Source organism: Astyanax mexicanus, chromosome 2 (assembly GCF_023375975.1).
Source record: "Astyanax mexicanus isolate ESR-SI-001 chromosome 2, AstMex3_surface, whole genome shotgun sequence".
Classification (NCBI taxonomy): Eukaryota; Metazoa; Chordata; class Actinopteri; order Characiformes; family Acestrorhamphidae; genus Astyanax; species Astyanax mexicanus.
Window position 1 is genome coordinate 1,709,306 of NC_064409.1, and position 24,393 is coordinate 1,733,698.

General features: G+C 34.0%; 2 protein-coding genes across 2 annotated transcripts in view; both read left to right on the plus strand.

The window, feature by feature from the left end:
- The first annotated feature begins 1,444 nt into the window (after window positions 1-1,444).
- pwp1 (PWP1 homolog, endonuclein) lies at window positions 1,445-14,263 on the plus strand. Its single transcript, XM_007230684.4, has 15 exons — window positions 1,445-1,607; window positions 2,631-2,689; window positions 3,035-3,216; window positions 3,655-3,740; window positions 4,233-4,329; window positions 4,439-4,549; window positions 6,249-6,376; window positions 7,396-7,460; window positions 7,553-7,649; window positions 8,365-8,426; window positions 9,469-9,580; window positions 9,705-9,795; window positions 10,777-10,898; window positions 11,064-11,169; window positions 12,814-14,263. Exons 1-15 carry the CDS (start codon window positions 1,542-1,544, stop codon window positions 12,903-12,905), a joined length of 1,476 nt encoding a protein of 491 aa, XP_007230746.3. The 5' UTR covers window positions 1,445-1,541; the 3' UTR covers window positions 12,906-14,263.
- Window positions 14,264-20,529: 6,266 nt separating this feature from the next.
- The window catches only part of slc26a5 (solute carrier family 26 member 5), a 30,204-nt gene continuing 26,340 nt past the window's right edge, over window positions 20,530-24,393 (plus strand). Inside the window, exons 1-2 of the mRNA XM_022671730.2 lie at window positions 20,530-20,653; window positions 23,741-23,993. Coding sequence (XP_022527451.2) covers window positions 23,827-23,993 — 167 coding nt within the window. The 5' untranslated portion in view covers window positions 20,530-20,653; window positions 23,741-23,826. The remainder of the gene's footprint in view (window positions 20,654-23,740; window positions 23,994-24,393) is intronic.

The window sequence follows — 24,393 nt, forward strand, 5'->3', positions numbered from 1 at the left end:
AGCTCTTCTCTTAATGTTATTGTTTTTATTTCTTCTTCCCTGTGGATTTCTTCTTTATTTTGCCAGTGTGTTTGATTATATATATATATATATATATATATATATATATATATATATATATATAGGATTATATACCTATAGCTTAATGCAATATGTGTTAATTTATATATACAGATATTTCAACAACCGTAATTTAAATTATGATTGATATTATGAAAGATTGCAGAAAACAAATGTTGATCCATCAGTGTCCCTTTGGCATGAGCATCATCACCAATCAGAGGCTATATAACCAAATATTTTATTTAAAACGAAAAACAGAAAGAAAGAAAAATAAATAAATAAATACTGTGACTTTTATTTTGAAAATTAGTCCACGTGAGAAGCTGGAGACAACCTACCATAGAGAAGAGAACATCAATTTGAGAATGTGTTATGGAGTTGTCTGACCACCAGAGGGCGCCCCCTGCGTGAGTCAAATTTGACAAATGTATAAAAATCAATTTTATGTATTTTAAAATCAATTTTATAATTGTCTAATAATTTATACACTGTATAAATACATTTAGTGTATAATATACACTCATTTTCTCAACACTGAGCAATATCGAATGTTTTAATAAGGAAGACAAGCTTTTAAACGTTTTAAGCATCTGTTCATCAACCAATCAGTTTATAGATATCAGTAATTCTAGCGAGTGTTCTGCTTAAAATCCCATTACTGAAGGAAAACTGGAATATAAAGGTAAGTTTTGTTTGCTTTCTAGTGAAATACTACATTTTTTATTTCTATAATTAAAGAAATATTTCCGACAATTAGTTAATTACTATTTTTAATTTGAGTTTTTAGCTGTTTAGCTCCATTCTCCCCCAGTAATTTTCTGAGATTAGAAGTGGTAGTTTTTCTGCCTAAAAAACTTTTATGTTATAAAAACTGAAATATATATGTTAGCTTTCTTTAGTTATTTAGCAAAATACATCCCTCTACTTTCTAAAATTAAAGGAATACCGTGGGTATATGATAGTTACTATTTTTAATTTGTGTTTTTTCACTTTTTCTCCATCACGATAGCATTAATACAGCGTTTACTTCCTAAAAACCTTTAATGTAGGAAAACTGAAATATGTAGGTAATCTTTCTTTACTCATTTAGCAAATTACATCCATATACTTTATAAAATTAAAGCAACACCTGAGTAGGTAGTTAATTTTTATTTTTAATTTGTGTTTTAGCTGTTTTGCTCCATTCACTCCCATGCAGGTACATTTTAGCGAAATATATTATTCTACTTTCTAAAATTAATGGAATATCCCCGACAAGTGGTTAGTTTCTATTTTTAATTTCTGTTTTAGCCGTTAAGCTCCATTCACTCCCATTCATTTTGGTCTCTCTCGCGGGCTCCCTCTAGCGGTGAATACAGGAGTGGGCGGGGTCTGAGCGTCATCAGCTGGAGACCGGTAGTAGAAGGACCCCGGTGAACCTCGTGTTTTGAGGGTTTGGAGTTTCGTATTTTTCGGGCTGAAGAGAAACAGATTAAACCATGAGCTCCCAGATCACCTGTGTCTCCTGGGTAAAAAGAGGCATCGCCAAGGAAACTCCAGAGAAAGTGAGTTAAACTACAGAACTACAATATAAAACTACAAAACAAAACTAACGTACACTGTACATCTACAGAACTACACCTGAAGAACTATACTATAAAACCTGTAGAGAGAGACAGACTGGTAGGCAGAGAGACAGGCAGATAGTTAGAGAGAGAGAGACAGACTGGTATGCCAAGAGACAAGCAGATAGAGAGAGAGAGACAGACTGGTAGGCAGAGAGACAAGCAGATAGAGAGAGAGAGACAGACTGGTATGCAGAGAGACAAGCAGATAGAGAGAGAGACACACTGGAAGGCAGATAGATAGAGAAAGACTGGTAGGCAGAGAGACAGGCAGATAGATGGAGAGAGACAGACCGGTAGGCAGAGAGATGGGCAGATTGATAGAGAAAGATAGACACTGGTAGGCGGGGAGACAGGCAGATGGATGGATGGATATAGAGAGAGAGAGAGAGACAGGCAGGCGGGCAGACAGACAGAAGTTAAAAAATCTGATGCTCTTGGTATAAAAGATCTCCTCAGTCTGTCTGTAGAGAAGGTCTCGTTTTATGGAGTAAAACTTGCATTAGAATGATATTATTTAGATATAAATAATATAATTCTAATATAAATATACCTATAAATAATATACCTGGATTTGATACCTGTTTTTGGAAAAAGATACTGTTTAGAATAGGTATAAAACACATTATTGGGCCATTTGATTGGGGGAATCATAAGGATGGATTGATATGTTTGATGTTTTGTTTCACATTAGATGTAACGTTAAAAAATTGACATAAAAAATAAGTACAACTCAGCTGTTTTTTTTATATTAAGGAATAAAATAAAAAGGTCCCACTTCAAACCAAAAATATGCCTTTTTGGAAAATTTTAAACATTACATTATCATTATGCAATATGTAAATAAGACAATGTGTCTTAATGATTTTACTATATTTGTCATTTTTGGTCTATGTTCCCCTTTTGGCTCTTAAATTCCCATTTTTGTATCTCTGATGTTCATCTTAATCTCTTTTTCTTCAGGTTGAGCTCAGTAAAGATGAGCTGCAGCGCATCATAGCCGAGGCAAAGGATGAACTACGGTAAAAACACGTTTTTAGACCGTCTGTCTGTCTGTGTTCAGTCTAGTATCTAAAGTGAATAACTGTTCGTATTATAACGTTACAGAAGAAAAATAGGTATAAACAGTTAGCTGTGAGCCGTTATCACTTATTCTGCCATTTTGGGCTTCATAATAAAAGCCCCAGGGCAGAAAATATAAATGAAAAGATGTTTAATAAAATCAGTGACTGTATTGACTGAAGTAATACAGAACATCCTTTTTAAATGTATTAAGTACTAAGTAAATCTTTGATCAAAATGTGGTAAAATACCTTTAACACTTTCAGCATCCCTTATAATACTAATGGTTTAATCATGTTTTCCAGGCAAGACGATGATGACGATGATGTGGATAATAATGACGATGGTGATAAGAGCACAGCGAATAAGCATGAAGACACTGAAGCTTCAGTACCTCAGGAAATGAAGGACAATGAGGAAGAAAAACAAGAGGAAGAAGATGAGCTCGCGGAGTATGACCTGGATAAATATGACGAGCAGGACGTCGGTAATTCCTGTCTCTGTTTGTTTGTGTGTTGTATTGTAGGTGGAAGACATATTTTATATATATATAGGTTATATTTTATATATTATTGTTATGTATGTATATATATGTATATATGTAGACAATGTTTGTAATAAATCACTGTTTTTTTCTGATAAGGTAAATTGGATAAACTTAATTGACAATACAAATTGCATTCTCTAAACAGTGTATGTGTGTTTGGTTTTAAGTAAATATGTATGTTAGACAGACTAGTAGACAGACAGACAGACTCTGTCATCAATCAACTCCTCAGTGTTGGATGCGGTCCTTCAGGTGGACAGTTGTTTCCGTTTGAGAGTACGATGTCTGTGATTGGCTATTATTTCTCACCGCTTGGTGAGTGGATAAGTGCTGAGTATATCTAACAGTGTATTTTTATTTCTTTTTGTTTTTATCTAGAGACGACTAATCTTGGAGACAGTCTGGCGGGCTTGACTGTGTTCGGCAACAATGAAGAAGACCCTTATATCACCATTAAAGACACAGTAAGTGATTAAAACATTAGATTAGACTGTACTTCCTTGTTTAATAAATGTATAATTCGCTTTAGATCTTTCAAATGTTGTCATACAGCTTTTATAAAAAAAAAAGTGTATATATGTATATAAATATATATGTATAGTAAAATGTTAAACTACCTTAGTGATGATTTGAGTTCCAAACATTTCTGGATATTTTTTTTTTTTACTTTTTTTTTTTTTTTCTTCTTATACCTTACAAAACACTGCTGATACTGGTAGCCTTTAATATATTCTGAAAAATTTAACAGCTTTCAAGACAGATTGCCACTATTAACATATTATCATAATTTATTCATATATATATATATATATATATATATCCTATATATATATATATATCAGAAATGTTTATGTCTGTGTGTTATCTCTTTCTGTCTTTCTTTTCCAAGCAGACTATATAATATAATGTACAGATTTCTGTTCAGCTCTGTGTAACAGATCTATCTTTAATCTCAGGACCAGTATGAACGAGAGGACTTCCAGATTAAGCCTACAGATAATCTGATTCTGGCCGGCAGGGCGGAGAAGGACTGCTGTAATCTGGAGGTTTATGGTCAGTGATCTGTATTAGTCTCTTATGAAATTAGTGTGTTTTCTCTGTTTAATAATCTGTACAGTGCTGTTTAATTGTGAGTAGTTATGAATTATGTTTATGTATTCAGTGTATAATCCTGAAGAGGACTCTATGTACGTACATCACGACATCCTCCTCCCTGCTTACCCGCTGAGTATAGAGTGGCTGAACTTTGACCCCAACCCTGAAGAAGGAGCAGGTAAACACGTCTGTGTATAGATGTTTAAATCTCTAAGACAATGTGTAAATCATATATATATATCTCCTCTTTTAATACAGCTATTATATATATATGTGTGTGTGTGTGTGTGTGTGTGTGTATATAATAGCTGTATTAAAGGAGAACTTGTGTGTGAAATTGACTTTTGGTGTTTTAAAACATGATAAAAAGTACTTACCTTTGTTGAATAGCTCACCTCCGCTCTCCCTCAGCTTTCTGAGAGCCAATCATTTTGTGCTTTTTGCCCTTTATTACATTTAAGTTGCTTAATTTACAGTAATTGAAATTGATTTCTGATTAATAAACCAATTTATATATGTATAAGGCTTGGTATTTTCTTTATATTGGAAATAAATAATAATATTGTTGGAAAAAAAAAGTTTATGTAAGTTTTAAAAGTGTAGTGTCTGTATCAAAATATGATGACGCTTCAGTTCATATTTATTCAAAAATAGGAGAGAGCGATATGACCCTAAAATAATATCACAATATTTTATGGTATTTTCATAATAGCAAATCTAAATAATTGAATACATTGGAGAAGACTAATGTTAAATGTTGATAACATTTTTTTATTATACAACAAATAAAATATGCACTGAATATAAACTAAAAAAAAAAGCCTTTATGAATTTTAAACAAAGTTGGGATATTACAGAAACTTAGAAAGTAGGACAATAGATTAGTTGTAAACTCTGTTTTAAAATACCAGTTATATATTTCAATCAAAATGCTCTGCCTATTTGTAAATTTGTGAAATACGGCTAAAATGTTATCATTATTTTTTTTATATTATTAGAGAGCCACTAAACCCTTAACCAAAAACTTTTTTTCATTAGTAAAATGTGATCCTTTGACGTAAGGAACTGCTTAAAATTTCTAAAATTAAAAAAAAAAAAAAAATTGCTAACCTTTAAAAAAAAAAGGCTTTTATTGAGGTAATTTCTGCCTCTGCAGCGCCCTCTCAGGTTTAACTGTGCTATAGACGAGGATGAAGTTTCTGTGGACTTTGGTGATAGCTATACTCTTGGTGATATGACAAAACATTGCAAGAATACACTAGTGAATAAAATTAAAATGACATTTTATTTTATTGTTGCATACGATATGATAATGGCACGCCCCTAATAACTGAGATATTAAAAAAAATACAAGAATTTGATCAGATTTGTAACAGAAGTCAATGATCCAGAATTATTAGTCATGATACTAATAATAATACACTCCAAATATCTCCATATATGCAGGATTAAAGTAAAATAAATGATACTGGACAGATATAATCATCTGTATCTAGTAGATATAATGGGAAATGAGAACAGTGTGAATTTTTCTTTTGATGAAAACAGTAAAAAAGTAGAACCCTGATGTGATCATTAGGGGTGGGTGATATGGTATCATATTTCAGGGTATAATATTGTTCACAATACTTAAATATTGGTGATATTATTATGTACAATACGAAATGACACACCCTTATTCAGAAATATAGAACATTTCAAAGCGTTTCTTATGTTTTTTAATGAAAAACATGTTATTTTGCACATGTATGTATCAGTGCCGCGCTGCACACCATGCGCTGAGATCATGTTTCCTCCAGCGCTGTGTTTTTAACTGTTAGGATCCTCTTTTCTGGGACCTTCTGACCTTCTGTAATCTGCCGTGTTCTTTCTCACAGGGAATTATGCAGCGATCGGGAACATGACTCCGGTTATAGACGTGTGGGATCTGGATGTGGTGGACTGTCTAGAGCCTGTGTTCTCTCTGGGCAGCAAGAAAGCCAAGAAGAAGAAGAAGAACAAGAAGGTAATTGTTTTAAATGCTTTGAGAAAAATAAAAGCATTGCTATTAACAGCTTGCTGATGTACATGAACATGGAGAAGAACATTCAAGTGATGCTTTTTGCAAACTCATATTTTTGTAAATTTCAGATTAATTTAAGTGACTTTTAACTTAAGAGAAAAAAAAATCTAAAGAATTGTTTATATTGGAGAAGACAAATGTTAATGTTAAATGTTGACCAAAATGTTTTAAAAATAAAATATACACTGAATATAAACTATTAAAAAAAGCTTTTATGAATTTTAAACAAAGTTTAGATATTACAGAAACTCAGAACGTGGGACAATAGATTAGTTGTAAACTCTGTTTTAATTAAATATACCAAAGTTGTATATTTTAAACGAAATTATCTGCCTTTTTGTAAATTTGTGAAATAAATCTTATGTTATCATATTTTTTTATATTGTTAGAGTGACTAAATCCTTAATTTTTTTATTAGTAAAATGTGTTCCTTTTGAAGTAAGCTTAAAATTTCTAAAATTAAAATTAAATATTAAAATTTGCTAACCTGAAAAAAAAAAAAAACGCTTTTATTGAGGTAATTTCTGCGTCTGTAGCTCCTCTCAGGTTTAACTGTGCTAACTGTGCAATCAATCAATCAATCAATAATCCCGCCCCCTTTCCGCTGACATCCAACCGTCTGCATTCCACTGCCCCTAAACCCATACATCACCCAGTGTCCCTCCCAAACTACCCCTCCTATTTTTTTTAAAGCCTTTTTTTAAATATGAGGTTGGAGTTACCCTTTAATACGTTTAAAATGTTAATTTACTATAATTTCCAGAATAATGCAGCTGTTTTTAAATTGATTTCTGATGAATGAACAAAATGTATGAGGCTTTGTATGTATTTTCTTGGTTTTGGAAATAAATAAATAAATTGTTGAAGAAAAAACTAGTTAACTAGTTTTTAACTAGTTTTAACAGTGAAGTGTCTGTTTTGTACTTTGTGTTTGTATTTAATATATATATGTATATGTTCAGGCTGCTGAGAGCGTGGAGGGACACACTGATGCTGTTCTGGATCTATCGTGGAATAAACTGGTCAGGTGAGATATACTGGAGTTTAATAAATCTAGCATTTAGAGCATTTCTAAAATAGAATCACTTTTATACTAAACATGATGTTTGTTGTGTGCAGGAATGTGTTGGGCAGTGCTTCAGCTGATGAAACTGTGATTCTTTGGGATTTAGTGCAAGGAAAACCAGCAACAACGCTAAAATTACACACAGATAAGGTAATTTAACAGTTTTTGTAGTTTCCTTACACAGAATTAGACTGGCCTAAAAATCCTTTATTTTATTTATTCTAAATTAGGGCTGAGAGGGTAATAAAATTCATTTAAAATTAATTTAATTAATGGAATTACTGTTTTAATATGATTTTCTTAATGCGAGAGTGTATATCTTTACATATAGATGCTTCAGAATGAATCTTAGTAGATAGATTGTAAATATTTTACACTTTTTTCTGAACTAAAAAATATAAGGAGGTTCTATTATGATTAAACAGTGTTTAATATAAAAGCTGCATGTAGGATTATTATAGTAGGCAACTTACTATTCATTTAAAAATTAAAATAAATAAGAAATTAAATAAAGGAAACAATATCTTGCGCATCACTTTAAATAGTCCTGTTTTTTTTTTTTACTTTTGCAGTTTTTAAGAAAACTGAAGTAGTTTTGTAAGAACTAAAAATCAAAGTTATACAATTAAAAATTGGTCATTTTAAGAATATATACAATATCCCCCAGTCCTATTTGAAAAAGTTATGAATATGAACATACACAAATATAATTATAATTCATCTTTTGATGATCAAGATAGATTAAGTTAAGCCTGGATATAAATGTTTAGTTCATGCTCTGATATTAATTTATACATAATTAATCATTTTAAAAATGTGAATAAAATTATAAGTATAATTCCTAATGATATTTTTTGTGTTTCAGGTCCAAACTCTGAAGTTTCACCCATTTGAGGCTCAGACCCTTGTCACTGGGTCTTATGATAAGTACGTCAAACACCACATTTCTCTTTAACAGCATTTCCTCTTTTCTCTTTCTGATTTTAGTGATAAAACTAAAGTAGCTCTTTTTAAAAAAAATTTTTTACATCTTTTACAGATGTATTCCAACCATTTTAACCATTCAAACGTTTTACATTCCATATAACTATTTCTGACCTGACTTCTAAAACGAAATTTAATAATAATTAGGAAAATGTTATAATTTTTATAAGATTAGGATTTTAACCTTAAAATATGTTCAATCTTGTTTTTGCAATAGAAACAAACGTGAATGAGCTGCTTACTAAATTTAAGATTTGATTTTAAATGTTGCATCAATATTCAGAAACTAAGTCCATTTATTATATGTTATATATTTTTTATTAGTAGTATTTACTTATTTTAGTATTCATATTTTTGAACAGCCTCTATAGCATGAGTTGCCATGTTGGTAGTTTTCCTACGAAACTGGGCTTGTTGAAAAGTCGCAGTAGATTGTTTTTTTTTTATATATATATATATTTTTTTGTATATTTATATTTATCGTGGCTTCCAAAAAGCCTTCATTACAAAAAGTTTAAAAGAAATAAAAAGACTGTGTTGTGAATATCTGTGACAATCTCAGATATTGGGCTAGTTTAAGCTAGTTAAGTGGCCAGGTTTAAAACAAACTTTGGGGTGAATTTTTTTTTGCTGGATCTGGCAACCCTGGCTGCAGCGGGCAGTAACTCGCGGTAACTCACTCTGCTTTTTTATTTATCACTGCAAGAGCATCAGGAGCTCTGTAAGTGGGATTTAAATGCTGAGAATGTGTTTAAATGTGTAATGATTATGTGCAGAATGAGAGTGGGCGTTGTCTTGTCCCTTATCTGGAGTGTTTACATTTTTGGAGCCGGTTTCTTCTCCCGCAGGATTTTCTGCACTCTGCACAGTCATGATGCGTCTGCAATAAAATTCTGTTTCACTAATTTTATGGTATAAATGTTTCCTAATGGTTATATCTGTATTTTAAGTATAATAATCAGTGTTTATCGTCTGTATTTTGTAGGTCTGCTATTCTGTACGACTGCCGGAGTCCGGACTCCAGTCATCGGATCTGGCGGTTTAGTGGGCAGGTGGAGAGGCTGGTGTGGAATCATTTCTCTCCGTGCAACTTCCTTGTGAGGATTTGTTATTTTTATATTGTTATTTTCTGTAATTTTAGCTCAGAGTATTACATTTTTGTTGACCCGCCGTGTTTGATGTGTCAACATAAAACATAACAGTTATATCTGTATCTTTCAGGCGAGTACAGACGATGGGTTTATTTACTGTTTGGACGCCCGGTCAGACAAGCTGGTGTTTACCCTGAGGGCACATGATGGAGAAGTGTCAGGTAAGACACTTCTACACAATACCTTACTTAAGTAGAAATTTTGCTTATTTATACTTTAATAGAGTACTTTGTTTTTTTACTCAGAGCTGGTTTTAATGATGTGGCTGATCTGTGTTTAATATGTAACGGATTATAGCACATTCTAATATAATAGGTTTCGTAATGCTTCATATACTAGTGCATCTCAAAGAAATCAAAATTCATAAAATTCTGGTTTCCCAGAAAGTCTTACTGAAATAAAGTAACTTTTGATTGATGTATGTCTTTTTGAGGTGCACTAGTTTACACACACGAATGGGTCCCAATAGTGGATTATTTGATATATAAGTGCAAGTAAATTTAAATAGTTTCCCTTTAAATAATAAAAATAACGCCACAAAGACAACAATAATAACTATTATTTGTTTGACATTCATTAAAACAATGTTTAGAAATGTACACATGAAGAGAAGTGAAATAGTTGCTTATATACTGTTAATAAAAGCACTATTAAAAAAAAAAAAAAAAATATATATATATATATATATATATATATATATATATATATATATATATATATATATATATATATATATATATATATATAGAAGTCAAATGAGAACTAAGACAGGGAGCAGGTATGTATAGATGTTTGAGTGGAAGTAAACACACAACAGATAACAAACATGTAAAAGATGTGCTAATGCTAACCCAGGCAGATTTCCTATGAGATCGCAATTTGGAGCCATTTAGGTTTGTTGCTGATGATGTGTGTCTGGGCGTTTTTCCTTTTGAGCCCCGTTATAATCTAGATTTACCATTTTATCATTTGTGAATTCATTCAAAATTGTCCATGATCTTTATTCTTCTAACAATCAAATATTTCCTCTACCCATATTCATTAAGTATTTTTATTTACTGTTAATCCACCATCACTTTATCAGTTTTTAATCAGTTTTTAATTGTTTGTTTTATGTAATATATTTTCTAATCTTTTTTTAGGTATGGATCTCAGCAGTCAGGTCACTGGCTGTCTGGTAACGTCTTCAGCTGACAAACAAGTGAAGATCTGGGACATCCTGGGCAACAAGCCCAGTTTAATTCACTCCAGAGATATGAAAATGGTAAAACTTCTAAAGCTTAACTCTGATTTTAATTGTTTGCTAAGTTTTAGAGCAGTTTTGCTACTATAATAAACCATTTGAAGAATGTTAATAATGTTGATGAATAATGTGTTCAGTTGCTGGAACGTATCTGTTTACCTAAATGATTTTATTTTTGTCCAATAGGGCGTGTTGTTCTGTGCAGCCTGCTGTCCTGACCTGCCGTTCGTCTACGCGTTTGGAGGACAGAAGGACGGACTGCGAGTGTGGGACATCAGTGATGTAGCTGCTGGTATGAAACATGTTTATATAGTTATAAAGACTCTATGATTAGGAGATTGCCTGTTCTAATCCTATTTATGTAGCTTGCTATAAGCTGCCGGAGCCCCGAGAGAGCAGCACAGTTGGTCTGGCTCTCTCTGGGTGGGTACAGTACAGTAGATGGAGCTCTTTCCCCTCATCACTCCTAGGGTGATGTGGATCAGCACAAGGCTGCGTCTGTGAGCTGCTGTATCAGAACCGAGTCACTGCGCTTTTTCCTCCGAGCGTTAGCGCTGTGATGCTACTCTTGGAAACATTTGTGTTTCCTATTGGTGATTCAGTGCATGTTTTACTACATTTTGACGTTTAAACTTTTAAAGCCCTAGACAGATTTTACAGAACATTCTGATAGCTTTTTTAGATATATGTTTAATATTATAAATCAGATTATAGTCATGTAATTGATGTAAACTCCATTTAAGTCTCTATATTATTTCTATATTATTAGTTAATTTTATTTATTGGTATTTACTTCTTTTATTATTAATATTTCCTTTTTCATTGCACTGTAGAATTGCTTCTGTTACCCGAGTTGCCAGAATTGTGGATTATTAAACGGACAAGGGTTTTTTTATTTTTATTTTTATATTTATATACTATTTCATATTATTTTGATATATCTATTTTTATATTTATTGTAGCCACCAAGAAGCCTTCATTGCGAACTGTTTAAAATGTAAATGTACTGTATTTTGAATGTCTTGGATATTGTGGCAGGTTTCAGACAGACTTTGTGCAGGATTTTTGGTGGACCTGGCAACCCTGGCTGTAGCTGTTGATAACTCTCTCTGCCTGTTTTCTCTCTTTATCACTCCAGAGACAACAGAAGCTATTATATGTGGGATTTAAACACTTGAGAATATGTTTATATGTATACGTGAGCTGATATACAGTGATGAGTCTGGGTGTTGTCTTGTCTCATATCTGGTGTGTTTACATTCTTGGAGTCACGAAGAAAGATCAGAGTGTTTGAGCTCATTACCCCTCCCACAGGGTTTACGTTATTGATTTTACGTTAAAGAATTTTGGTGGGAAAACATCCTTTTTTTACAGTGCTGGAAAAAATTAAACCTTTTAAAAATGATGAGTTTTTTTGTCATTTTATCAAATTGAAAATCTCTGGAATATAATCAAGAGGAAGATGGATGATCACAAACCATCAAACCACCAAACTGAACTGCTTGAATTCATTTTTGCACCAGGAGTAAAGCAGCATAAAGTTATCCAAAAGCAGTGTGTAAGACTGGTGGAGGAGGAGAACATGATGCCAAGATGCATGAAACAAACTGTGATTAAAAACCAACCAGGGTTATTCCACCAAATATTGATTTTCTTTGCATTATTTGAGGTCTGAAAGTTCTGCATCTTTTTTTTTTTTTTGTTATTTCAGCCATTTCTCATTTTCTGTAAATAAATGCTCTAAATTACAATATATTTATTTGGAATTTGGGAGAAATGTTGTCTGTAGTTTATAGAATAAAACACCATATTCATTTGTTGTTTGCGTTGCAGCCCTACCTATCTATTATTAAATTGTTCTTTATGTAAAATATTACAGTAAAATTAATTACTTAACATTTAAAATAGCTAATTAATCTCTTTTTTTAATCCACAGTGTCCGAGGTTTTCGGAGGTCGGGAGCGCTTGGTGGCTAACGCGGTGTCTGGAGCTTCCAGCAGTGGTTCTGCTGATATGGAGGTCTCATAACTTTCTGCATTTGACTCAAATACACCAGAGGAACTGATACTCCTCCTTAAAGAAGATCCCAAGTCCGTACTTGACTCTATATGGAAGGAGATTTTCCATAACTTATTTATGTAGAGAAACAAAGGACCATTAAGTAAAGGAACTTCGCTGCTGAATAATCAGAAGATCTTATTGGTGGTTTTCTTTTTCGACCAAAACACCAAAAAAACACTCAAAAAATCTGTAGATATTATGCTGTTATTTGCTTCAAACAGAAATGATCTGTTGTGTATGCACTTTTGGTAAAAGGTTTACAGCATATGTTGACTTCACATTGACAATTCTTCATGTACTTAGTAATTAATATTAAGGAGAAGTAACTTAATATGTCATGATATGCTTTTATTTAAGCAGATAACATTAAAGGGATGGTGTGATGTTCATAATGCATTTTTATGCAACACAAAGCGAAAGTAATTTGGCTTTAAAAGTACCGTATTTTTCGCACTATAAGGCGAACTATCAATAAACATCTCTTTTCTCGTCTATTTTTATATATAAGGTGCTTTTTATGTGACTCTAGTAAGGAACAGGGGTGTCCAGTGTCACCAAAACTGTAAACTGTCTTAAAAAAAATATTTTAGACGAGTCATACAAGTGAAACAAGTGCTGGATGTTAATCTACACAGATTTCTCTCTTAAAAACTGTTTATTTGGGTGAGTTAAGCGCTTCTGTTTATTTACAGTAAGCTTAGATTTCCAGATTTCCAAAAAAGCTGGAGTATTAGCTCTTAGCGCGGTTAGTGAGAAATGCTAATGATGCTCCCGAAGTGCTAGCTGAGGTTAGCAGCAGGCTACAGGCTGATAATACTCACCTCTGGAAGGCCAAAGAGCTAGTGCTTCACACGATTAGCGGCTAATGCTAATAGTACTGGTAAAATTCATACATAAGTCACACTGTCAATTTTTGGGAAAATTAAAGGATTTTAAGTGAACCTTATAGTATGAAAAATACGGTAATTCTAACTCCACAATACATTTGAATTACGCAGATTTACTGTTGACTGCAATGGTTTGGGAATTCTTTGTGAATTAAAAAGAAGAAATAAGAATGGAAATGTTCAGTTACTTTCAGTTAGAAAGTCTCAGAAGTGAATGCAGTTGAATTAGGCTATTAATTAATTGATTAATTGATTCAGTAAGACTGGAGGTGAGGCAGCCACAGAGTTGTTGTTGTTGTTATTATTGATTATTATCAGCAGATGATCATTTTAGAGCAGAATAAATATTGCCTGTTTCAGCCTGACATATAACAACTATAACAGCTGTAAGCTCCTTTCAGCAGTTGACTGAATTAATAAAATTCATTTTTAAGTGTTTTTTTATTTATTTTATTTCAGTACAAGATAATGATGATTATGATTCTTTCTTCTTGTGTAATCTCAAAATCAATAGGGATGTCATGTGATCAGAAATCAGGGCCAATCAAGCTTTTTTTTCTCTCAAAAGGAATGGAATCGGGTGGTAATGATCAGAATCAATGATTTAGATAGATAGATAGATAGATACTTTATTGATCCCGAAGGAAATTTAGCAGCCAGTAGCAATTACACAACACAGTAGAAACAAAAACAATACACAGTAGAAACAAACAATAAGTGTAGTACAATACACTTATTGAGGGATAAAATTCTAAATTGAGACTTAAAAAAATATATATACATAAATATATAAATACAAAAAAACTATAGAAAGTGTGGAAGTAAACAGTCGTAGATATGAGGTAGTGCAGTAAAAGAATAAACTAAAGTATAGGAGGTATTAGTAGATATGACTATTAAACATAAACATAAACATGTGCAAGTATTATATTTAAGTTAGGTGCGTAGTGTAGTGTCCAGGGGTGCAAAAGTACAGGATGTACAGTAAAGTGTCAGTAAAGTGTCCAGGAGTGCAAGTGTACAGGATGTACAGTAGAGTGTCCAGGAGTGCAAGTGTACAGGATGTACAGTAAAGTGACAAGTGTCCAGGAGTGCAAATAAACAGTATATACAGTAAAGAGGCAAAAGAGTCTCAGGGTGTAGATGTGTATGGTGTTTTTCCAGTACAGATAAAAAAAAAGGCTGTGATTAAGAAAGCACATATGAGCCTTGTTTCTCATCTGTCTTCTCTCTTCCGGCTCCACTGGGAGGAGTTGAAGAGTCTGATGGCTCTCGGGACGAACGATCTTCTCAGTCTGTCCGTAGAGCAGCTCTGTGACAAGAACCTGCCACTGAAACTGCTCCTATGATCCATGATGATGGAATGTAATGGGTGACCATCATCATCCATGATGGAGAGTAGTTTGTGCAGTGTCCTCCTCTCTGCCACCGTTACCACAGAGTCCAGCTCCACGCCAACCACGGACCCCGCACGCCTGACCAACTTGTTCAGACGCATCTCGTCCCTCTTCTTCATGCTTCCTCCCCAGCACACCACAGCATAGAAAAGACAGATGGACACCACAGTCTGATAAAACATCAGCAGGAGCTTCCGACAGATGTTAAAAGACCCCAGCCTCCTCAGGAAGTAGAGCCGGCTCTGTCCCTTCTTGTACACTCTAAAAAACAGAGGTACGATATGAGTACTTTTTTGTACTCGAAGGTACACTCTTTATAATTGTACCCTCAAAGGTACAGTATTGGTCTTTACGGGGTCAGATTTGTTCCCTCTGAAGTACAAAGTAATTTCTAACAGCAATAAGTACAAATTTGTACCATTTAACCAGCCAAAGGGTACATTCAGTATTCTGCATCACTGTACTAATAAACAATATATATTTTAATTGCACATTTTTTATTTGAAAGCCAGACAATTTTGTATCATCAAGTTTTTGAGCCATATTTAGTTGATGATAATGTTTATAATTTTTATGATCTTTACTGCCACAAAAACCATGGGTACAAAAAAGGACTTTCACTGAAAGGTACTTTTTTGTGCCTCAATATAAGGTACAGCCCCAGCGACAAGCTTTGTACTCTTTTAAGTACAAATCTGTACTTATATTTCTTAGAGTGTAGAGGATGTCTGTGTTGGCTGACCAGTCCAGCCTATCATCCAGATGCAGTCCGAGATACCTGTAGGTCTTCACAATCTCCACATCAACTCCCACAATAGATACTGGCTGTGTGGGTGGCCTGGCTCTGCGGAAGTCCACCACCATCTCCTTGGTCTTGGAGGTGTTCAACAGCAGGTTGTTCCTATTGCACCACGCCACAAAGTCTTCCACAAGGTCTCTGTACTCCTCCTCCTTTCCTCCCCGTATACATGCCACAATAGCAGTGTCGTCCAAAAACTTCTGCATGTGGCATGTCTCAGAGTTGTACTGGAAGTCTGAGGTGTAGAGTGTGAACAGGAACGGGGAAAGCACAGTCCCCTGTGGTGCTCCTGTGCTGCAGACTACAGTCTCTGATGTACAGTCCTTCAACCTGACATACTGAGGTCTGTCAGTGAGGTAGTCTGTGATCCAGGAGACCAAATATGGATCCACCTGCATCCCCACCAGCTTGTCTTTCAGTAGGAGAGGCTGAATGGTGTTGAAAGCACTGGAAAAATCAAAGAACATGACTCTCACAGTGCTGCCTCCTCTGTCCAGATGAGAGTGGGTCCGGTGGAGAAAGTACAGTATGGCATCATCCACTCCCACTTTCTCTCTGTAGGCGAATTGCAAGGGGTCCATTGCATGTTGAACCTGGGGTCTGAGGTGGTGTAGAAGCAGACGTTCCAGGGTCTTCATGATATGTGATGTAAGAGCGACCGGCCTGAAGTCATTGAGCTCACTGGGATGCGTCTTTTTGGGTACTGGAACCAGGCATGTTGTCTTCCACAGTGTGGGGACCCTCCCCAAATGCAGACTCAGGTTGAAGATGTGCTGCAGGGGAGCCCCCAGCTCAGCTGCACAGGACTTAAGTAGTCTGGGACACACTTTGTCTGGGCCAGCTGCCTTTCTTGGGTGGAGTCTCCTAAGTTCACCTCTAACCTGGTCAGCAGTGAAGGTGTGCAGAGGGGGAGGAGGAGGGGGGGGCTACAGTGGTGCTGGTGGTCAGGACAGCTGAGTGTGGGGAGTAGGGGGGAGCGGGGGCTGAGTTGCTTGATGAGATGAGGGGGGGTGTGGAGGAGGTGTCTGCCAGAGCTGTAGGGTCTTGAACAGGGCAGTCAAACCGGTTGTAGAAGGTGTTGAACTCATTGGCTCTCTCTACTTCACCATCTGCAGCACTGTCCATCCTCTGCTTACAGCCAGTGATTGTCTTCATTCCATTCCATACCTCCCTCATGTCATTTTCCCTCAGCTTCTGCTCCACCTTCTTCCTGTAGGACTCCTTGGCCTCTCGCAAATGGACTTTGAGCTCCCTCTGTACGCTCCTAAGCTCCTCCTGGTTGTTTTCTTTAAAGGCCCTGTTCTTCTTGTTTAAAAGGCCTTTAACATTGCTGGTTATCCAGGGCTTGTTGTTAGCAAAACAACGCACAGTTTTCACAGGAACAACAATGTCCATGCAAAAGTTCATGTAGTCCGTCATGCAATGTGTAATCCCCTCAATGTCCTCACCGTATGGCTCCTGCAATACACTCCATTCAGTGGACTCAAAACAGTCCCTAACCTCTGTTTTTTTCGCTCCGTTTGGGGTCTCTGTCTGCTCTTACGGTGGTGAAGCCGGGAATATCCATGTTATTTATCAATAACATAACATTACATTGTTACTCCACAAGTTCAATATAGACCCTAATATAAGTCCCTTGTGTCATGAGTGTATTTATGACACGCGCAATATAATGTATATAAAAAAAGGCAATATATGAATCTACGCTACTGTTCATCTCCTCTATTTTCAGCACATTACTATTGAAACATCATTTGAAAAGCATCCAAAGTCTAATAAACCAAACTGCACTATTATTACTCTCTCCCTACCAAATGAAAAAGAAACAACCATTTTTTTAAATCATTAATATTGATAATATTTTAATTAGAAATAATCACAGAATTGTTGTGGCGTGACATTTTTTTAGTTTGGTTGTTTAAAAAAAGATGCATAATTATATGGACATTATTTATATGGCTATTTAGTACTTTTAGTACTTGTATTTTGTGCTAAAAATTGGCTATTGATGCCGATATTTCAATAATAATATATGTATATATATATATATATATTTATACATGCTGCAATGCCAACGTATCAGATCAGGGACTCAGTATCGGCACATACTCAAAATTAAAGGACATTCTAATAAACAAGTTTCCTTGATCTGCTGCTGTGCTTCACAGTTAAAAAAGAAAACCACATACAACCAATCAGATGTGATGAAAGTGTACATTAAATTGAAGACTTTCTTACTTTAAGTATTTGTTTTATTGTATGTGGTAATTACAACACTTGTTTTTTAACATACTCCCCCTCATTTCAGAGCATCATACTTTTGTGACGTTATTGTTCCCACATATGACAGGAGACTGTTTAAAACTGCAGTGGTGTAATTTCAGCAGGGTGAAAACACTTCATTATATATTTTTAAATATGTTACTTCTCATTATACCACCCAAATAACTCATATTCATGTGAACTTAGTTGTTTTTGGTGTATTTCTGGTTTGGTGTGAAGCGTGATCATGAGCATTTGCTTATTTCTATATTGGGTTGAGCAGCATCCCACTCAGATGTCTGTGGAAAAAAAACGAAGTTATAATGACTTTGACTTTGTTTCAGATTGTTAATTGGGCAACAAGATGTTCCTTAACCCGGAAAGAATTTTGGTGGAAAAACATCTTGAGATTTTTTTTTTACAGCTCTGGAAAAAAATTAAACCACTTAAAAATTATGAGTTTCTTTAATTTTTTCAAATTAAACTGAACTGCTTACATTTTTGCACCAGGAGTAAAGCAGCATAAAGTTATCCAAAAGCAGTGTGTAAGACTGGTGGAGGAGAAGAACATGATGCCAAGATGCATGAAATTAAAACTATGATTAAAAACCAGGGTTATTCCACCAAATATTGATTATTTCTGAACTCTTAAAACTTTATGAATATGAACTTGTTTTCTTTGCATTATTTGAGGTCTGAAAGCTCTGCATTTGTTTTGTTATTTCAGACATTTCTCATTTTCTGTAAATAAATGCTCTAAATTACAATATTTTTAATTTGGGAGAAATGTTCTCTGTAGTTTATAGAACAAAACAGCAATGTTCATTTTACTCAAACATAAACCTAAAAATAGAATTAATAATATAATTATCTAATCAGCCTGCTTTAGTGTAATGCATAAAACCATGCAGATACAGACCAGAAACTTTAAGTAAAACAGGAGGAGGAATGTGATTATGCTGAGTGTTTGTGTGGTGTAATTGTTGTTTCCACACTGGCTGCTTTGAGAGTTTCTAGAACTGCTGATCTCCTGAGATTCTCAGCACAACAATGTCTAGAGTTTATTCAGAATTCTGCAATTAAGAAAATACAGCTCATATTCTGCATTTCTGTAGACAGAGGTGTATTGTTGATGAGTGAGTTCAGCAGAGAATGGCAAGAATAGTTTAAACTGACACAAAGACTGATATTATGGGAAATAAGATACCTATCTAAGCTGCACAGACGAGCCGAGCACATTACATTTAACACTGAGCCAGATGAGCTCAGAAATATGAAATAATGCAGTACAAATACTTAATTACCCATTAATTACTCTGTAGGTAGAATAATAAAATACTTTTGTATAAGTTAAAGAATCTATTTAAGCTTTTTACAAGCTTTTTAGTAAAAGTGTAAAAGTACTGGTTTTAAAACTACTTAAAGTATAAAAGTAAAAGTAATGTAAGGGGAAAAAATAAAGACATTAAAAACAAAAGCTTAGGCCACGCCCACAGAGTCCTTGAATCTCTGCAGGTGTGCAGGTGTGATGGATCACAGTATAAACCAGTAGGGAGTCAGAATGGTATATGTTTATACTTTTTTATTTTATATTTGATATTGACCTTTATCTTTCACAAACTATCCCCAAACATGATTTAAAAAGTGTTCTAAAACCCATGTAAATTTGTTTATTGGTTATAATATTTTTATATTAATATTTATTGGTTATTTAATAAGAAATTAGAAATAATAAGGAACAAAATAGTAAAACAATAATAAATAAAAGAAAAAATATATAAAATGTATAAATACAATATAAACTTTCAATATAAATAAATAAAATATATGTGTAAAAAAAATACAATTCTTGAAGACCATAAAAAATTAATTTTCACAAAAAAGTTATAAAATATAAAACTATAATAAAATACTACTAATAAAAGTAAAGTAAAATGAGCTGAGAACATAGGAATCCAAAAATAAACAAATAAATAAATAAGTAAAAATAAAACAAAAGTAAAACATTTAATAGGAAGAAAAAGATAAACTCATTTAAAAACTAATTTAAAACAATCACAGGCTCTAAAATGGTTATTTCTAAAATGGTTAATTCTAAAGCGTTGATTCTAAAAGGAGTAAACTCTAAAAATTTTAATTTATGCTCTGTAAGCATTACTGCGCATCTTTTCATGGTGGGAGTTGTACTGAACTACATTTCCCAGGAAGCACCAGGCGGATTACGCACAGGGGTCGTACTGCGCAGCTGCGGCGGAGTTAAAGGACATTCCCCGGTTAAACTGTAACCGAACACTTGATGCGCGAGCGCCGCGGCAGATCCAGCTCGGGTCCGCGTGTCTCATCCCTCTGTCTCAGGCTGGAGATCTTCAGGTAGGTTTTGCGGTTCTCCTGCTGAACAGAACCGCGCGGAGAACCTCAGTACCGGGGTTCTGATCACTGATAGCACGGGGGGAGAACATCCGCCTCCATCCACTGGGGGTTAGCTGGAATAGGTAGTTAGCCAATGAAGTTCAAGTGCTGGATTGTACAGAACTCGCCTGTGGAGTTATCTAGAACTGTTCTTATTTATCTAGATTAGGGGTTCTAGATTGGATCGATAGGATCAGGCGGAACCTCGCTTAGATAGGGAACAGAAGTCCAGTTAGGGTTCTGAAGGCTGTGATTAGCATCACGTAGGTTAACTTACTGCTCCTGCTGGAGCGAGCTGTCATTTCCTATAGGTGTGTGAGTATGTGAGGGTCTCTCTGTGTATATATGTATATATGTATTTATGTATATATGTATGTATGTATTTATGTGTATATATTTGTGGTGTTAATCGATTCAAAGAAAAAAAAAATAATCGTAAAAGTTCATAAGATTAATCAAACCTTTCCTTCTTAAGGCTAATCTTTTGATAATGGGTATTTAAATGTAAAGAAATATATTATTATAATAATACATGTTAGAAACACTTAGATTTGTATTTTATGGTGCTAATACCATGACAAAATTGTGGATAAATTAATGATTACATTTTTAACTGCTTTTTTAAATATATCAGGTTAGATTTACTGTATTATAATATATCAGGGTTGATTTATTATACTATAATATATTCAGGTATATTTGGTGTTTTTTAAACTAGATTATTGCAATGTTCTGAGTTTAATTTAGAGTTTTAATGTAGGAAATAAATATTAGTGTAGGACAGAATTAAAATTACATTACTCTCCTTCCAAAAGTTATAGCAAGTACAGCAAAATACAATTTAATATAATTTGTAATTTATAATATCTTAGATTTACTGTATAATATTATATCAGGGTAGTTTTACTGTACTATAATATCTCAGGGTAGTTTTACTGTACTATAATATCTCAGGGTAGTTTTACTGTATTATAATATCTAAGTGCAGTTTTTCTGCTTTTTTAAAATAGAATATTGTAATGTTCTGAGTTTAACTGAGAGTTTTAATGGAGAAAATAAACGTTAGTTTAGCTCCGTATTCCACACAGTTTGTGTACAAGCAATACTAGTCAAAAGCTTAGACACACCTTTTCTTCTTATTCAATTGCTGTAGGAAATAAATATTAGTGTAGGACAGAGAATTAAAATTACATTTCTTTCCTTCCCAAAGTTACAGCAAAATTAAATGTCTCAGGTTAGTTTAACTGTATTATAATATTTAAGGGGAGTTTTGATGCTTTTTAAACTAGAATATTGTAATATTCTGAGTTACTGAGTTTAACTGAGATTTTTTAATCCAAAAAATAAAATGTTAGTGTAGCTCCATATTCCACACAGTTTGTGTATATGCAATACCAGCCAAAAGCCTAGACACACCCCTTCTTTGCTTTTTATGATTTATTTTTTCCATTGTACATTTATTTTAAAGACTGTATTAAAGCTAAAAGTCTTAAACCAACCAGAATATGTTTTATACTTTTAGATTATTTTAAGTGTCATCTGGAATAGTCTTTAATATTAGTCTAAAATGTTGAAAATAAATGACATAAGGAAAACCATTGAATGAGAAGGTGTATGTGTATGAGTGTGTGTTCTAAAGGAAATTACAGACACACACACACACACACACACACACACACACACACACACACACAGATTATTAAAGTAGATCCACAAATCTGTGTCCACTCTGTTCGCAGGGTAAACAGTGAGGGAACAATGCCGTTTTATTCGTTTATTCGTAGTGATTGGCTGTGTGTTCACTATTCACTCTGAAAGGTCACCCACCCCTCCGCTCTGTCTTGGCAGCAGTAAAGGCTAAAGCAGTCCGTCCTTCTCCTGCGTTTATCAGCTTGTTGCTTCACCCCGATTGTTTCTCAGCACTTTAGTCTCTATGAAAACAGACGGGTTGTCAGCAATCATTACAGCTTTAAATATCACTCTCAGAGGAAGCTGGGAGCTCAATAACCTGCTGTCAGACACTGAATACAGATTAATAAACTATTACACACTGATTACAGTTCATCAATCAAACAACATTTATTTAAAATCTGAGTACATTGAAGGTGGCCCTCATTTACACTGTAGTCGAGCCAAAACATAAAGTAGAAATTGTTAAAGAAAAAAAGGAAATAAAGTTAATCAAATATATAAGATATAAAAATAAGATGTACAAGAAATAATACAAATAAAAGTTTAAGAATAAGAGTTATAAAAAAAATCTAAAGTCATAATAATAAATCAAAAGGCAACAACAGATGAATAAATAAAACTAACTTGACACATATCATATAAATAATCAATAGCTTAAAAACAGTAAAAACAAGAAAAAATATATAGATAATGGAAAAAGTAAAAAAAAAACGAATAAATAAATAAATAAGAGGAAAAACTAGAAAAAAGAAAGAAAATAATAAAGAAACCCTAAAAAACTAAAACAGCTACATGCTAATAATAGTTAAATAGAAAATATTTATACAAATTTTCTCACAGTCAGTTTTGTTTGTGTTTTAGTGTTTAACCTGTTGGACACTTCAATTTTTTACAGTTTCATAGAACCTACAATTGAACACTGTGGAACTCCACTATTCACAATGTTTTTTGAACCGGGAGTAAAGCAGCATAAAGTTATCCAAAAGCAGTGTGTAAGACTGGTGGAGGAGAACATGATGCCAAGATGTATAAAAACTTATTCCACCAAATATTGATTATTTCTGAACTCTTAAAACTTTATGAATATGAACTTGTTTTTTCTTTGCATTATTTGAGGTCTAAAAGCTCTAGCATTTTTGTTATTTCAGTCATTTCTCATTTTCTGTAAATAAATGCTCTAAATGAGAATATTTTTATTTAAAATTTGGGAGAAATGTTGTCTGTAGTTTATAGAATAAAACAACAATGTTCATTTTACTCAAACATAAACCTATAAATAGCAAAATCAGAGAAACTGATTCAGAAACTGAATCGCTCTCTTCATTTAATGTCCATTATTTTTATCCCTTTAATCAGGAATAAAGAACAGAACGAGAGAACAGGAGAGCTGACTGCATCCTCGGAGTTTGAGAGTCTGTCATGCGAAGGTCTCCTCTGTTGTTATGGAACATGTAACTGCTGATGAAGAGCCCCCTGCTGCTGCTGCTGCTGTGTTGGAGTATCGGGTCCAGCGTAATGTGTTTGATGAGGAGCATCTCAGCTCGCAACTTCTGCACAAGAAGGAAAGAACACCCAAGAGTATTGGGCAGAGATTAGCCGAAAGCTGTCGGTAAGCAGATCGTTCATTATACTGCTATAAACACAATAATTATGCTTAAATTGTGTTTATTAAATATCATTTTTTGTTTTTACAGTTTTATAATTGTTGTTTGTGTGTTTGTGATTTGCTTTAAATTTATTGTTCCTTAAGGGCTCTGAGTGCTCCAGCTGTCTAAAGCACTGCCACTATAATTAGGAGATTAATAGTTCGAATCCTGGTGATGTAGCTTGCCATCAGCTGTCGGAGCTTGTGTTGGGGCATCACTAGATATAGGAGGAGTCATGTATTGTATACAATATATTACACAAGTTAATACATTTAGCTTAACATGTGTCAGTGCAGTTTTGTTTTCCCACAAAATCTTACAGCACTTCATGCTTCCCTCAGCTGACAACTTTTATGGAGAGGC

Bases quoted from the DNA above. Each gene is read 5' to 3' on its own strand.
- pwp1 (XM_007230684.4), top strand. From the start codon at position 1,542: ATGAGCTCCCAGATCACCTGTGTCTCCTGGGTAAAAAGAGGCATCGCC. The intron at 2,690-3,034 runs GTAAAAACACGT...CATGTTTTCCAG, and splicing joins GAGGCAAAGGATGAACTACG to GCAAGACGATGATGACGATG. The intron at 4,550-6,248 runs GTAAACACGTCT...TCTTTCTCACAG, and splicing joins CAACCCTGAAGAAGGAGCAG to GGAATTATGCAGCGATCGGG.